This window comes from Saccopteryx bilineata, chromosome 7, assembly GCF_036850765.1.
Source record: "Saccopteryx bilineata isolate mSacBil1 chromosome 7, mSacBil1_pri_phased_curated, whole genome shotgun sequence".
NCBI lineage: Eukaryota > Metazoa > Chordata > Mammalia > Chiroptera > Emballonuridae > Saccopteryx > Saccopteryx bilineata.
Genome location: NC_089496.1, coordinates 99,683,681 through 99,700,704, shown reverse-complemented (window position 1 = coordinate 99,700,704; position 17,024 = coordinate 99,683,681). Strand labels below are relative to the sequence as shown.

Sequence of the window (17,024 nt, the reverse complement as noted above, 5' to 3'; positions counted from 1 at the left end):
CTAGAGAGACATTTCTGGTTGTCATGGCTGGTAGGGGGTTGGGGAGGAAGTGAGGGTACTGGCAGCTAGTGGGGAGAGGCCAAGGATGCTAACATCCTACCACACATAGGACAGGCCCCCTCCACAATAAACACCCGGCCCAAAGCGTCATCAGCATTGAGTGGTGCCACATCCATGACAGGGCCAGGGGTGAAGGCGTTAAAGGGGGGGAAAGCAGGAAGCTGTCAGACCACACTGCAGGGACGTGACCCTCACCTTCTTCGTCTACCCTGACACAGGCACCGAGACCCGAGGATGATGGGTGTATTCGGCTAGGGAATGGGAGCAGGGCTGCAGGAGCAGAGCAGAGAACCTTCCAGGCCGAGGGAGAAGTGCTGCAGGCACCGCACTCTTCCAGTCTGGCTTTCGGAGAAGCCAGCGTGTGGGGCCAAGGAGGCGCCACTGCGGTTACGGTCGGGGAAGGACACCCTTCACTGCCAAGGAGGCACAACATCGGGTCCAGAGCACCGATTTGCAATAAGATAGGACTCTAAGTCCCCGCTCTGCCACCCTGCATGCTACGTGACGCAAACCCTCAGTCTCTGAACCGGGTTTCAGAACACAAAGCAGAGGGCAGAGGGGCAGAAGAGCGTCCACCGCGTGCAGGGGGCGTGTCGGGATGAACTGCAGGAACACGCAGAAGCCGCTGGGCACACCGCACACACTGCAAATGGACACTGCTCTCGCGTGTTTTCAAACTTCACTGGGGGCCAGTGCACAACATAAAACGGGGAAGGACAACCAGAATCACTCCTCCCTGACAATGGAAAGACAAGAGCAAAAGCAAACACAAACACCGAGATTGTTTAACAAGAACTAGCAAGCACGAAGCAGAGCTTTGGATGAACTTGAAGGTCCAGATGACAACACTATGTAACCTTAAGGAACAACGGCAGCGACACGAACAGCCTCCACACCCACTGAGATCACGTCCTTTGGAAGTCTGATTGTCATGGATTAGTGAACACCAGACCCACCCACTTGTCCTAGTCGGTCTGAGAAATGAACGCCACAGAAACCTTAGAAAGGTCTTCATCGTGGCCCCTCGATTGGTGATGGTAATGACCGTGCAACCTGGCCAGGCCAGAGCCAAAGAAACTTGGGTCCCACAGACTTCTCCAAACAAACCTCTAGGTAAATCACCTCGATTCAATTTCTAAACAGTTTCTTGCTCAACAGCTGCTCTGACAGAGAATGGGTTTCCAGTTGACGCCCTGTCCGTTCAGCCAGCCTGCGCCTCTCAGAAGGAACTTAAGACACATTCACATCGATGGTCCTCAGTTTCATATCCGCTCCTGACGAACTGTCTCATCAACCGGAATTCAATCCCGGGGGGCTCAGTACTGTGAGAGGGACCACGAGGCTCTATCAGAGCGGCTGTTTCATAGCCAGAAGAGTGACATGTGCTTGGCTTTCAGAAACGGGGCTTAAAAGACACAAAATACGCCAAACAGGGATTTCAAAAAAGTGAGAGACTCAACCCCTCAAGACCACCCTTCGGTATCTCCATCACCCCCGCCCCATGCCAGCCACGTGATCTCCAGTTCCAGCCTGGGGAACACGTGTCCCGTGGTGAACGCAGATATGGTCCTCCCCTCCCCCCCGAGATAAACTGCAAACCACAGAAGCGAGTGACCAGCCTTTCTCTGCACACACTAAGTTGCTTTTATTAATCCAGCACGGCATGCTACAGATACTGTACAGCATGAACATTTATTCATTACAAAAATGGCTTCCAAACCATTAAAAATGAAATTGGAATAAGAGCATAAAACGGAACAGTAACATCACAACTGTTAGGAAACATTCAAAGGTATTCACACACACAAAAAAAATGTTATAGTTAGCATTTTAATAAACCAGAGAGAAATCGGAGACAGTTTTACAATCGCTTCATGTCAACTACAATGGCACTGAATGAACAGGTTTCGGCTTTATACAGCATTTTGCAACATCAACATGCCTAGGTTTATTTTTTTTATTTTTTTATTTTAAAGTTTGCTACCTCCTTGTATGTCGTCCGCGTAACATAAAAGCGGCAGCCGGTTTTTCCTTTAAGAGTAATCTAATATACAGAATTTTGGCCCTTAAGGGTTTATACCTCTTCATTTAAAATGCTTTCTGGACAATCTGCTACCAAACACATCTTTTGTTATAGGTGACATTAAAACTACATACAAATCTACCTATGTAACATCACAGCAAAACATGATGAACAAAAATTACAGCATCAAAAAGAGGGAGAAAGTTGAAGTCACTGAGAATTTTGGCACATAAAGTTTTGCACAGTCGGCCCACGTCCTCGGGGGTGGGGCACTCGACTGCGAGTTCAAAGGGGGACACGGGATGGTTCCCACCGCTGCTCACACGGCGTCGCTAAAATTCCCTCGCTAATTTTCAAGTCTTGTTTCACATAATGGCTTTTAAAGCAACTTGGGTTAATGCTACTGATCCTTTAATGCAACTATTCATGTCCATTTGGCGGCGTCTGGGTTTCATACAGCACGCGCACACACACGCACACACACACACGCACACGCGCTCACACACACAAAAAGGGTCAAAAAAAGGGAAACAAAAAATATATACACATTTTATATATAAACTTAAAAACCTTGTACAAATGAGTTGTTATATATAAGATGCTGATGCTAAGGGGGAGGGGGAAACTTTATACAGTTTCAAGAAAAAGGAAAACACATTTTAAAAGGGACGACGTACGGCTTCGACGAGCAATCTCTAAAGCAATAAATACTACTGGTCCAACAGCGTCGTGATTCCATTCATTGTGGAGTAGCATCCCTCCCCCCAAAAAGAACAACACCATGGAACAAGGTATATTAACACATTTTAACCCTTTGTTTCTGTACATTTAAACAATAACAAGTAACATCACAATAAAAGTTGTTTCACACAGAAGAAAAAAAACAACAACAAAAAACCCAAAAGGTAGCGGCACTGCATTCGTCGTGTGCCCTTACGGTTTAAAAACCAGATGTAGTAAAATGATTGGTTCGCAAGCTCGTATTTAATACAAATAATACAGAACCAACTCCTTCGGGAGGGCTGCTTCAAAATTGCTTCATTTTTTTTTTTCCTTTTTGTTTTTTAATCAGTCTTTTAAAACTAAGCTATCCGAACTACATAACAGTTATGTATATATATATTTTTTTTAAACGCTACAAAGACTTTAAACAGCTGTTGATAAAAATTTTGGTAGAATCATGAGGTTCTTCTCTCATCTACATATTTAAAAGGAGAAATTGAAATAAGAATGGGTCAAATATTGACCAATGAACTCGATAAACATTAACTAATGTAGAGCCACGTGGCACGAAATTAAAGAGTACAAAACGAAACCTTTCCAAAAGGGGGGAGAAATAAAAGGAAAGCAAAATGAAACACTACACAAAACAACCGGGGCTAACGAAGCTAAAGCTATTCTAAAGACTTGGTTACCAGGGAGAGAGGCTGGGGTTGGGTCCCGGCCAGAGAGTTGTGGGAATGTAAGGAAGATGTCGACGGCTGTGCAATAGACGAGGAGGGCAGGATTGGCGGCTGCAGAGCGGCGGGAGGCAGGTCCAAGGCCCCGTTGGGGCAGAGGGCAGGGGCCTTGCCGTGGGCGGCCTCCGCAAGCAGGAGGGCGGGCGGTGGAGGCATCATGGACAGGTGGGCCAGGGGGTCGGGCTTCATGGACAGCGAGAGAGGCTGGGTCTGCTCAGTCTGTGACTTGGTGTCCTGGGGAGGGGAGCCTAGCAGGTTGGGGGAGGGAGGAGGCGAGTCTAGTAAGCTTCCATCTGAAGAGGGTGGACTGAGGCAGCTGCCTTCACCTTGTATGTAGCGAACGCACTTTTTTTTTCTCCTAGAAACAGGGGAGAGAGTTTCTGTGAATAAAGGGCAAAGGTGCCAAGGGAGAGTTACCTAACGCTCAGAGTCAAGCTGAAGTCACCTGACGGGAGGCCCCACGGAGACGGCGCACCCAGCGGCCAGAGCGCTGTTAACAGTTACACGGGGCGCCGTGCTCACTGTGGCCTGCACCTAAGTCTGCTCTGGTGACCAGAATGGTTCACCGCCTAGAATTCCCTACCTACCTGCTTCCCACCCCTGCCCAAATATAAGTGAGCAGACTAACAGATGCCCCCTATAGGAGGTGGCATCGATTTGTCAGAAAGTGAGCTGAACTAGAAAACTTGTCATTTCTCCTCAGGCTTCCACATTCCCTCATCTACTCATCATGCCCACCCCCATTCCCACCCACCCACCTCCACCCCCAATGGTGTGTGTGTGTATGTGTGTGTGTGTGTGTGTGCGCGCGCGCGCTTGCTTGCATGTGCGTGCATGTGCGTGAAGAGAAAGACAGAGCTCCTTCCCAGGCACCTCGTATGAATATGAAACTCAACATGCTGACTATGGAGCCCACAGAGCTGAAGGCAGTGCTAGCAAGAGGCTTCAAGTTTTCACCCCCCCACCACCATCGCCATCACCACCACCATCACCACCACCACCGCCACCGCCACCGCCACCTCCACCAGCACCACCAGGCTGCTGGCGCCCAGAGAGCTGTTGGGCTTGTCTGTTAAGAACCACACCAAATCAAGAGAGGTCAGAATCAGGCAAGAGGAAGGGGAAAACAAAAATAAAACAAAATCAACTAAAAAAAAACAAAACAAAAACAAAGAAAAAAAAAACAAAAACCACCAAAAAACAGGTAGAAGAGGATAAACAAAGGTGGAGGAGGGGGAAGAATAAGAAAAACAGAAAATGATCCAAAGGAACAAGAATAACTGGTTGTATGGCCTGCAGGTTGTGGATTAAATTATGATTCAGACTTGATTTGTTTTTGTTTTTTTTGGTTTAAAGATTTGGGGTCTTCCCCTCCCCCACCCCAGAGTGAGAAGGCTGGAAAGGAGAGATGGTGAGGATGGCATGGAGGGGCGCCGAGGCCAGCAGCTGGAGGGCACAGCATGCCACAAGGAAGCGATGACACGGAAGAAGTACCACGGGGTGCAGCAGGGACCTTCCTGGGTCTGGGTTATCCTGGTCAGTGTTTATACCACCGAGACTGATTTTTTTTTTGCTGTTGTTATTGTTGTCTGTTTTTGCCCTGTACCAAAACCAGAAATCTCCCCTTTCTGTGTCCTGTTTATATAAGAAATCGGAATGAGAATTTCACAGCCTCTCCTGCTTATCATCAAAGGTTGGGGAAATCAATTCAAGAAACGGAGCGTGTGACCTCAGAGCTTCTCTTCCTCTTAATCCCCGTCCGATGGGATAATATTTGGTAGGAACAGTGATCCTGGGGTCAACCCCGCTCACGCTATAAAAATAATGCAGATTCAGGGAATGTGCTGACCTAAGGAGAACATAGTCAGAATCGTGGCGGATAGCACCCCATCTGAAAACAAGTGTGTGAGCGCCGGCCGGCTTTCCATCGCTAGAAAGGAAGTGAGATGCTGCCCGGTGGAAGGCGACCACTGTCAGTCGTCACTGGCCAGTGAGGGCCAGGGGGTGTAATGAGTTCCTACTTGGGTCTGTGCCCCAAAGTTGTCCGATTATGCCCTTGAGTGCCTGGGGTGCGTGGACTCAGCAAGATGGCAGGGAGAGGGGAAGGGGAAGAATAGGAGGGACATGCTGGGTCTCCCCTGACTCCCAGAGGCTGAGTTCCATGGGCAGGTGGTCTCGGGATCTATCTATCCCCTCTCTGGGTGGGAAGGAACTCTAGGGGAATTAGGGTAGCCCACCCCCCACCTTCCAATGGACATGGTTCCTTTTTCTCCTCTGGGATAGATGGAAATAGACTGTGGGCTCTGCTCCCATCCCAGAAGCCCAAGACAAATAATAATAAGCCCCTCAGAGTTTTAAACCACCTGAGCCTGCAGATCAAAACATGCTCAAAAAACTAAGATGTCCATGCATGTTAAATGTGGGGGATGGGACAGGGTGGGGGCGCATAGGCAACAGGGAGAAATGGGAGACAGAAGAGAGGGAGAGAGAAAAGGGGGAAAAACAGAAAACAAGGAATGACAGCAAGCAGCATTCCATGCTATATTAGGGCAGAGTGAAAAGATGGGAAAAGCAACTTGGTGGGCTCAAAACAGAATCTTGTTAAAAATGTCCTCAAATGTCAAATAAAATTAGAAACCCTGTGCCCGAGCACGGAGCCCTGATTGGCTAGGAGCCTGCCCAATGCTCCTCTCCCCCTGCCCCCTCCCCCCCCCCCCCCCCCCCCGTGACGCGGAAGTTTGTGTGTGTGTGTCGTGGGGATGAGTGGGGGCTTTCTGAGCATGGGACGTGGGGACTATGAATGACAGCGATGCTCCTCATAGCTGGCTGAGCGAAAGGCAGTCGGAACACACACACATTTCTGACGGGCCGGAAAACGCCTCGTTCTGTAACTTTTCTTGTTTAAAGACACATTTTTGTCCTATCGATTTAGCATCAAGCCAGATCCTGGCAAAGAGGAAGAGCTGAAGAAAAACCCATCATCTTGACCCTCCCCCACCTACACTTCCATCTCTAAACCAAGGGGCAGCCTCTTAAAAATCCATCTTTAGCTTCTAACAGGGTTTATGGGGAAAGGAAAAAGGGTTCTTCCTGATCCTGCTTTGGAGTGATGCCCCTAAAAGAGCAGCAGTGTCCCGGCTAACACCTTTTGGAGGGTGAAAAACACCCAACAGGAGGAAAACGGCCCCAGGACGGTTCTGACGGTGCCGGCAGGAAGGGCTCCGGGAGCGAGGAGGTCCGCACCTGCGCAGTGTGGCATTCCCACGGCCGGCCCTCCGCGCTGCGCTCGAGGCAACCGGGTTTACGCAGCAGCTGCGGGGGTTTTCAGTTGTTTTTGTTTTGGGTAAAAATGTCATGAAAACCCTAGTCTCTGAGGAAGGTACCACGGCTTCAGGCAGGGTGTGGGCTGTGTCTGAGAAGAGACTGTCCTGTCCGTCCAGTCCCTGTTAGTAATGGTAACTTTCAACTCCCCCTGCACCCGCCCACCACTACCAAAAAAAAGAGCCAAGTCTAACTTGCAGTAACTGCTTCCAAAAAAGCAAAAAAAGTGAGTCCAAACCACCACTGACCTCCCACAAATAAAATACACAAGCCAGACGGCCAGCCAGGAGGCACACTCATGGTGTCGGCTACACGTTTCCACGGACTGTGAGAGGCCCTCTGCGAGTGGACCCTTGGCCTCAGCAGGGCGTCTCAGGACACATTCCCCCGCTAGCTACCTTCCTACTGGGCACATATAGTCCTGAGGCAAATTCACTGCCTGCACAGACAGGGCAAGTAAGGTGCCTGTCCTCCTGGCTAGCCCCAACTGAATACCTAGCATCTCTGGTCCCCTCGAGCAGGAAACCCTTTTCAGTTGCACACAGAAGGCCCAAGGGCTGTGGAAAGAACATCTGTCACCTCTGTGAACACTGTCATTTTGTAGAATGACTGCGAATCCCTCTTCTGCTGGGTGTTCACCTGAGCCCCGCCCCCACCCTCACTCGGCTGGGCAGAGGGTCGCCTGGGGAGTTCCCTGTCCCTCAAACAAGACTCTCAGGCCCTCTCTCCTCTAGAGGTGTGGTTCACGCCAGGCACTTCGCCAATCTCTCCTGAGGCGTCGGGGGAGGGGGAGGAGACAAGGAAGAGTCGTGGGCATGCACGTGATGGGATGGACATCTGATCTAACGTCTAAACACGGAACACATGGCAAAGGCATGGAGGCGAGGGACACGTGACAGGGGAGGCACTACAAACAGAGAAGCGTGTTTGGGTGTTGAGATACCTACCATCATAATATTCCAAATTCAAAGACTGCTTGTATCAGAACAAAGAAACAACAAATTTAACCAACGTGGTCATTAAAGGAAAGGTAATGAGACAGGAACTAGTTGGTAACCCTCCACCAAGAAGGAAGGGCCTACACCTTCCCTGAAATTACAGGTTGGACGGAAGCCTGCAGGTGGAAACCCAGGTGTTTAATTTGGATGCTTCTGATTCACTCTGGAATCAATGCTCGCTCTCTCTCTCTCACTCTCTCTCTAAATAGAGATGTATGTATTTCTCATCCTGCAGGCTCACAGCACTGCATTCTGGGACTGCAGGACTCACTTCCGCAGTCCTTCTGGCTGGTGCATGCCAGTCAATGCCACGCTTCCGTTCAGCACTGTAAAACAATGTCAGCTACCAAGCTCCTCTACACAGTGATGTGTTTGTTTTTTTTAACATAAAACAAAACAACAAAATAAAAACCAAAAAAAAAAAGCCTGCCCCAGAGCACTTCTCCAATTGTCTTGACTCCGAGTGCACGGGAATACTATCACTGCCAATTTGAGCTCATTCTATGCGCAGCGTACTGGCCACGGAAGTATTCATAGGGCCTGGCCGGTTCCAGGATGCCGGCTTTTAAAGCAAAAGGGCTGTGGTCTAGACCCTATCACCAGGGCTATGTTGTTTGTAAGAGGAGGGAGGAAAAGAGGAGAAGAAGAGAAAGTGGGGGGAGAGGACACGGCATAAATTAGCAAGGAAATTTTGAAGAATGAGGATCATTAGTCATTGATGCCAGTGCGGGAATAGATGGGAACGGGGTCAAAATATATTGACACACTAAAGTACCAGAAAGAGAGAATGCTTTGATTTTCCCAAAAGCCTCGCAGTGGTCATATACCTGCACGGTTTGCACCATAAAGTCTGTCGGTCAAGCCCGAACAGTGCCCGACACTTCTTTGGAGTATTTGCATCTGTTAGCATAAGGTAAACACAAAAATACAACACAATGGTGGGTCGTGCTCAGTTGGAGGTAAAATCTCAGCTACAGCTGATTTGTCTTCTACATCACCTCGGTCCTATGTGATTGTCTTCCCTCACCAAGGGCATGAAAAGGAAAGGACTTCTATGAGTTAAAAGAAAAAAAAAATAAAACAAAACGATAAAACACACACACACACGAAAAAGAAAAAGAAAAACAACCAGAAACCAAAAAACCAAAAACAAAACAAAACAAAAACAAAAATAAAAAACAACAAGGAAAAAATAAATAAAAACAGAGAGAGAAGAGGAAGGGAAAAGGTGACATTGTTTGCTTCTACCTAGGCCAGGATTACAGTGGATGTCACTGAGCCCCATCCTGGGCTGTCATGAGGAATGGGGTTGGCAGGCAACATTCCCTGGGAGGGGCGTGCTGGGGTTTGCTGTCGCTGACCCGAGGAGGTACAGGTGATGCTGTTTTACAGTGGCATTTGGCTAGCAGCAGCGGAGGAACAAGCACATCCCTCACAGAGCAGTGTCCCATGCCCTCGTGTCTCCTAAGATCCACACACAGAGCTACAAAGCGACAGGCCAGAGAGGGGAAAGGACCAATAGACCAGCTGCAAACCAGCACAGCGAATCTGGGAATCTATACACACCTGCAAGGGCCGCACCAGTTATTCTGTTGATCAAGGCCAAAGCGCGCTCGGCATTTCTTAGGAGCGCTCAGGTCTGAATGAGTTCAAGAGAGAAGCGAGCAGAGGAGGAGGAGGAGGATGTGGGAGAGAGAGAGAGAGAGAGAGAGAGGGAGAGAGGGAGGGGGGAGAGAAAGATACAAATAAGAAAAAAATAAAAATAAAAAAGGGAATAAATCAATGACCTGGTTACTAAATTACAAAATATTGACTTTCGATTTTTAACTTTAATTAAAAAAAAAAGGTAAAAAAAGTCACATTCTTATTCAACTTATGAAATTAGCTGTTGCAAATAAAGCTGCAGTATCCCTTCATTAAGGACTGTCTCTCCGATTTGGTTTGAGCAGATAAAGGGAAGTCAGAAACTGGAAAACTAGCTTTCAATAATATTTTTCCACTTTTGGTTCTACTTTCCATTTTTTCTTTTTCTTTTTGCTCTCAATTTGTTTTTCTTAAAGAAGAAAATAAAGCAAAGGAGGGAATTAAGTTTGTAACATGCTTTTTTCTTCTCAGAGCATAACAGTTGAAAAAGAAAAATACTACAAATAAAACCAGAACAAAATGAAACAAACAGAAAGAAATAAAGAAAGAAAAGGGTGGTGATACTGGGATATTGCAGCTTTTGGAATGTCCATCTTTTCTTTTCTTTAGTCTATCGTGATTAATATTAAGAGAGGAACAGATAAAGGTACACACAGGCTGTGTGAATGAGCTGTTAAGAGTTAGTTCGGAGCTCATAGCAGCATTTAAGCAGGTACAGTCAGTAAAGTGCTAGTGGGCTTACGAATGATGAGCAGAAAAGCAAAAGGAAGAAAAAAAACTAAAACAAAAAAAAAAGCAAAGGAAAAAAATAATCATACTGCAGAGGCATGCTTGCGTGAGAAAACTTAGTGGGAGCAATGAAAAAAAAATGCCATTAGATTAAGGAGGTTTATTACTGAATTCCTTCCATTTTTTTTTTAACCAGTCTCTTTTAAAGAAATACTGCATATTCAATTTGCACAGTTAGTTCAACTAAGTCACTGTCATCACTGCTTAAACAACTGTTATGGGAAAAGTAAATAAATAAATAAACAAAGCAAAAGTTAAATTAAATTAAAAAGAAAAACAACAAGAGCAACTGAGAGGAAAAAAAAAAAAATTCTACCGAAACATACAAAACCGAGTATAGATGGTCATTTTAAAGAAATGTTCAAATGTCATACGTGTTTAAATGTTAATCAAACTATAATGGCAAGAAAAATTAAAAAACAGTTTAGCAACTATTTTAACGACTCAAAATGACATTAGCACCTGTAATCGGAGGAAGTGAAAGGCAAGGATTTAGGAAACATTCGCTGTGTTCTGAAAAAAAAGAACAAATTATACAAAGCCTTCAAAATGGTTTTTGTTGCTTGTAAAAGCCTGGCCTTCTTCAGGGGACCTCTGAGATTGCCTATGCAGTATTTCTAATTTCCTCTAGAGAATGACAAACCTCCTTAATTTAAGTTGGGTGCAATTTACCACTGTAAAGGCATGCATCGGAACATTCAGGAACAGCCCAGTTAATATCAAACACTCACACACACCCCTTCTACTCCCCTGGCCCCCTTCTTTCTTTGTGGCTGCTCAGACACAGAATAAGCAGACTGTATAAACCCCGCATAGGCATGCCTACTGCTCTCCAGTTATTTAAAAACACATTCCACTAGAATTACAATGTGCTTTTTCATGCAACAATGAATGTTACTAGCTTTAAAAGGGCAGTCATGAAGCAATTAATTAAAATGCATACACAAAAAGGCTGGCTACATGGGTTCCTCCCACAATGTCCTGGCCTTGAGTTTCTCCTGCCTCCCCCGACAGAAACCTAACATAAAAGAGTGGTCCTCAAGAGTACCGCTCCTTCCTGCGGCCTCATTATTCCGACTTACCATTGGTCTCCCCAGGCTGCTTGTCCCTTTTCCTCTTCTTCTTCTTCCCCTAGATGAACAGATAAAACACAGGGAATTATTTCTAGAAACAGATGGGGAGGAGGGTATTGGGGCTCACCTGGAAAGGAGGCCAGAGGAAGGGAGCACCCTGCTCTTTCTATCCATCCACACAGGCCTTGAGTGTTTTCCAACCCTCCCCCCCACCTTTATTCCAAATGCCTAAATGTATTGTGCTCGGACTGGAAGGACACCTGCCCAGCAGGAAGAGAGAAGGCATTGATGGGGTTTGGTAAGGAGAAGTCCTCTTTTTCCCACACACTATGTCCGTCCTTGAACCGGACCCAGAGCATCTGGTTACATAATAGGGATGAGGAGGATTCCGGAGGTGTGGACGTGCAGGGTTGGAAGTGGCCCAAGAGCCCATTGCCAAAGGACAAGTGAATGTTGAGATGGCTGTGGGGACCTAAGGCCTCCCTGCCTCACTTGAATCTCTTATTAAGGCCAAAAGGTCCTCATTCTGAATCAAAAAGTAAAAGCTTAAGTAAGGGCTTTTCTTAAAGCTGTAATGTGGGCTTTGGTTTTAAAAGACAGAAGGGGGAAGAAAAAAAGGCAAAAGAAAGCCAGAAATCATCTGAGCTCCTTTCAAAACTGTTGAGTAGACACCCATAAAACAGGGGACAGGACTTTGAATCCATTCCCCTCTTATATCATGACTTTGATACTCCTAGTAATAACAGCTGTTTATGGAGTACATACTATGTGCCAGCCGTGATTCTAAGTGTGCCATGCATATTGATTCGTTTATCCTCACACACTGAACAACAGATATTATCACCATTCCAATTCTACAGATAAAGAAACAGAGGCACAGAAGGGTTCCTGACCTTCCTGAGATCACAAAGTTAGCAGATGGTGGGGCCAGGGAAGAAACTCAGGTGGTCCTGGTTCCACAGCCTGTACCCACTGAGCTACACTGCCTACGTATTTAACGTCTCACCCTCTGAGGTTTTTAATTGATTATAGGTGACACACTGCATGGAGTCATTCACATTCTCCAACCTGGTCCTCCTTGAAATCTTGACCATGTGCCCGTGGTTGCAGATGTGGAGTGGGGACAGGAGGATATGCTGTGGAGGTGACCACCTCATTCCGGATTGGAAGCTCTTTCTCCCTCACCTCATCAGGGCCAGTCTTGTCCATAAGAGCCGCCCCGTGTTTACGAATGTCACCAACAAAAGGCATGCTCTCACATCTCCATTTGTGTCTGAATATCTAAGCACAACCTTCGCCTAAAGGTTTTCATAGTATGCTGACATCAACTCCAGAAGAGGAAAGGACGATGACAGGCAGAAAACTTGAGCATACATAAGGCCCTGGGAGGGGAGACTCAGGGTGGAGATGCCACCGAGTTTTAGCTTCACCCAAGGGTAGAAAGGGAACTGTTTTAGAGAAAGCCCATCTCTTATCCCAGCTCTTGGAGCCCGTACCACTTGGGAATTTGTCTTGGCCTTCAGTTCAGGGAGGGAGAAAGGGAGTTCAGTGCCTCATCTTTAGCATGTGCTGTTCCCATGTAAGGAGCCAAGTGCCACCTGGCCATCCTGGAACAGGTGGGAGGCCCTCGTTCCAGTCCATCGAGGAGCCCGGAGTAAAAACACTGCCAGGCACCGCAACACCTGCACCCACACACCCCGAAACTTCTCAGTCACCTTTAACACAACACTCACCCATTTCCAACCTCTTGCAATACGTTCTAAAAAGGCAGTTGAAAATTCCACTCCCCATGGGAAGAGGTCAGTTTAGGAGAGATAACTGAGGTATTCCTGGCTGAGAAAATGATCATTTAGACTAAAGGTTTCTCAAGAACAGGGACTGTGTTTTCATCAGAAAGTGACAGGAAGAAACCTGATAAAAACTAATTTAGTGAAGAGCGAGATGCGTCTCAAGGGAGGCGGACCCCCCAGTATCTAAGTTTAACCAAGACGAACAGAAGCCCTAAAATATGGTGGTGGTGAGGAACTACTCGAGATGAGCAGCTGGCCTAGGATTCATCTCCTGATCTAGAAGAACTAGAAAGGAAACCATGTTCTAATACAACGCCTGGGTTCAGATGTCACGATGGGACACACAGTTTCCTCACGTGCTCCAGAACGCACCCAAGTCCAACCAGCCAAACGTGCTCCTACTCAGCTCTACTTTGCTGAGGAGGTGACGGGAAGGCTCCTGTCACCACGTGGCTGGAAACGCAGGAGCATTAAAGAGGCACAAGGTTAACTCAGAAATCTTTCCAGAAGAACCTTTTGGACTTTATAATGACAAAAGGAATTTATATAAACTTCTACAAGAGTCAGTTGAAAAAAAAAATACTAGGAAGTGTACACTTATAAGCCTTAGGTCTTGGTTCTTGCTCCAAAGACTGTTAACTGAGACATGGGTGGGTGGAAGGAATAAGAGGGAGGAAGAAAGGAAGGTGGAAGGGAAGGAGGGAGGGAAGGAGAAGAGGGGGGAAGGAAGAGAGGGGGGAAGGAGGAGGGGGGAGGAGGAGGGGAGGAAGGAGGGGGGAAGGAGGAGGGGGGGAAGAAGGAAAGCAGGAAGGGAGAAGAGAGGAAGAGAGATAGAAAGGACAGGGAGCACATGCACTCACACCCATGAGTAAAGAGCCGCCATGACAGGCATCTGACAGTACCGCTTAAAGGAGAAAGAAAACCCTACTAGCTCCAAACCTAGACCTCCTGCCTGACCTTTCCGAGGCTTATCAGTTCCCCTACTATACCAAACCCCTTCCAAATGTGAAACTGGGCTAGTCATTTCAAGTGCCTCACGGATCTTCTAAAACTTAGAAAGCACGTCACAAAAAGCCTAGGACAACACCTCGTCTAACCAAGTAAATCATTGCAGCATTCCCTGGAAGCTATCACAAAGAGGGCCTTGTACCTTTGTGGGGATTTTACCCTGCACAACGCCAGGGGCACCATGCACACAGCTCACAGTCAACGTCACACACCGGAGTTGTGCAGTGCACACTCTGCACGCACTGCTGTGCATGGAAGGCCATACTATGACCCAAAATGCCCACTAGGGACATAGTATCTACAGGCTAGCTAGGTTCTTCTTGATGGTACCATTCTAGATTACTCAAAGAACTGGGTGTGTAGCAGGTAGAAGCTGGCGCTGAACTCGAAGACCTTCTGACCTGACACCGGACAGCGCTGTCCTACAATGAGGCAGGGGTGTGAGCAGAAGCTGCAGGGCCGGCCTGCTGCCGGAGGCTCCCTCTCAGGGTCAGGCGGGGCGGCAGCAAGCCTGTGGAAGCACAGCACCCTTCTCCTGCTCTCTGTCACTCCAGAAGAAAGGCCTCCCTGTTGCACACATGCTGAGGACCAATGGAAAGGTCCCATGCAGTCCAGACCCTGTAATGACCACCTGTAGGTGACAAGGGCGCCGAGCGGAGCCACCGTGCCACAGAGAGATACTAGCACTCATGCTGGGTTCAACTCCCAGGAAGAATAGGGTCTAATGCTGGCAGCTAAGGGCAGTGGGACCTGGAGGAAGATAGGGGTGGGGAACGCACGGTGATGACCACGTGGGAGTTCAAAGCCCAAACGTCTCCGTTCTCCTTTCTTCTTCATCCACGCCGCCAAGAGCAGACGAGCAAGCACATGTTTAAAGGTACACGACAGGAGGACAGGAAGCCTAAGCAAGCAGAAGGCAGACCGCTGTGAATTCTGATGGCTGGAAAGTTCTGAGATGGTCAATAGGTCTGATGTAACTCGGAATGCCCACAATACCATGTACACAGTAAGTTTGCCATCAGCACGCAGAGAAAGCTCCCCTGCCTCACACACTGTCCATGGGAGAGTTAGGTCAGGGAGCACCACCCGGTGAAAACATCACCCATGGCTCCATGACGCTGGCAAGAAACAGGACAGGACAGTAAGCCTGTGGCTGGCATTTAGACAAGTTTTGTTCCCCCTTCCCCCTGCCAAAGTAGATGGTAAAATCACTTCATAATACCAAACGCTATGTAATAAGATAGCAGGCAAAATAAGAGACAATTATCTATCTAGAGAGGAGAGAGAGAGCCTAGAGCTTAAGCTAATGGGCAAAATGGAAAATAAGAAAGAACAGTGAGAGGTAACAGAGGTCTCAGAGGAGAGTGTTCACAGGAGGAGAATCACAAGTGTCACAACCACGGCAATTAGTAAAACAACAATCCTACAGTGTTTCCTAAAACCCAGGACAGGAATTCAGGCACATCCTGCAGCAGGCAGAGACCAGAACACACAGAGCACACAAGACACAGCCCTTTGCCCTACCCTTTCTGGTGTCTGCCAAAGGATGACTACTACTGGCCACTTTCAAGGATATTCCCATCATGCCCCTCTCCGGATAAGCTAGGCTCCCAACTTCTACTGTACCACGGAGTAAGGCAACTGTTTTGTTTCTTCCTCTTAAAGGGGAAGACCCTGCTGGAAAATCTGTGAGGAATTAAAACTCTCTCCCTCCATCCTTACCCACTTCCCTATAGGAACACCACTGCTGATTCACACATAAGCCCCACTGGAAGCAGTCTAGAACCCTGCCTCTTCAAAGACATAGGCAAGAAGGTGTGGAGAGCCCCAAGTTGACCTGGGTCCTGCGCTGGAACACTAGAACAGCAGTCTGTCCTGCTCCTAGAATGTCTCCGGAGCCATTCTGCAGGCCAAGACAAGGCCCTCCAAGTCTGATGCTTGGACAAGATGCTAACGGTCCCAGCAGTGGGCAGGCTGAACGGTTCTGAGGCCTGACTCACGCGGGCAGCTGGCACTCCCTTAGTCCATCTGGACACCCAACACGTCTACAGACCCGTTCTGAGAAAAGGGATCCACCTACGTAGTTATCCCGTGCAGACCAGCCGGGGTACAACTGCATGTGAAGCTGTCGCTCCTTCCGGGCCAGCTCATAGTATTTTGCTTGCTCTTCTCTAGACAGTGCGTGCCACTGGAAGGAACATGGGGGGAGAGAGACAGAGAGAGACATGCAAAAACATCACCAACCACACTGTGGCCGCAGGATGAACAGTGCTTCTTTTTCAGCTATGTCCGTCAGAAATCGTATAACCTGCAGGCACCTACAGTCTGCAGGGTCCTGGCACTAACAGGAGTGCTCGAACAAAACGTAAATTGTCCTCTATGTCATTCCATCACTTGCCCTGTCTCTGGGGGCAGGGGAGGATTACAGCTGTGGCCATTCCAATATGGAGTGGGTGGTCCTGACTCTAGGAAGACCACTGAAGGAGCTCCAGTGTGGCTGAAGGAGAAGGCCTCTCCACACGAGTGAGGATGGGGACATTCTATCACCCCACCCTCTTGCGCTGCGTCCTGGTTCACGCCCCGCCTCTTCTCCCAGGGAGGGGCTGCCTACCCTTCGCCCCAGGATCTGGTTGATGGCCGCGCTCTCCTTCAACGTGCACTCGGCAACGACCTTCGCTCTCATTTCCTTCATATACAACATGAACGCGTTCAGGGGTTTCTTTATGTGGGGCTTTTTCTTTTCTTCTTCCTTTTTGGAGTCCTGATGCTTTCTGGATGTAGACAAAGTGGACAGACACAACCTCATAAACTATGGTGAGGTCCAAGGCCCCCTCTCCCCCTTGGGCACAGAGCCCCTC

The 17,024-nt window shown here is 47.9% G+C and overlaps 1 protein-coding gene across 35 annotated transcripts in view; it reads right to left on the bottom strand.

Annotated features, from left to right (window-relative positions):
• Positions 1–1,689: 1,689 nt before the first annotated feature.
• TCF7L2 (transcription factor 7 like 2) overlaps positions 1,690–17,024 on the bottom strand; it is a 198,232-nt gene continuing 182,897 nt past the window's right edge. For 11 of the 35 annotated variants that reach the window (XM_066238245.1, XM_066238228.1, XM_066238227.1 and 8 more), the window contains 6 exons: positions 16,778–16,937; positions 16,247–16,354; positions 11,378–11,426; positions 10,758–10,808; positions 9,429–9,501; positions 1,690–3,901 (listed from right to left, as the gene is read on the bottom strand). In XM_066238245.1, the coding sequence (XP_066094342.1) occupies positions 3,478–3,901; positions 9,429–9,501; positions 10,758–10,808; positions 11,378–11,426; positions 16,247–16,354; positions 16,778–16,937 (865 nt within the window). In that variant the 3' untranslated portion in view covers positions 1,690–3,477. Of the gene's footprint in view, positions 3,902–7,814; positions 7,837–8,688; positions 8,763–9,424; positions 9,502–10,757; positions 10,809–11,373; positions 11,427–16,246; positions 16,355–16,777; positions 16,938–17,024 lie in introns of those variants that run through there. The other 24 variants (XM_066238252.1, XM_066238257.1, XM_066238258.1 and 21 more) reach the window with 10 other exon arrangements.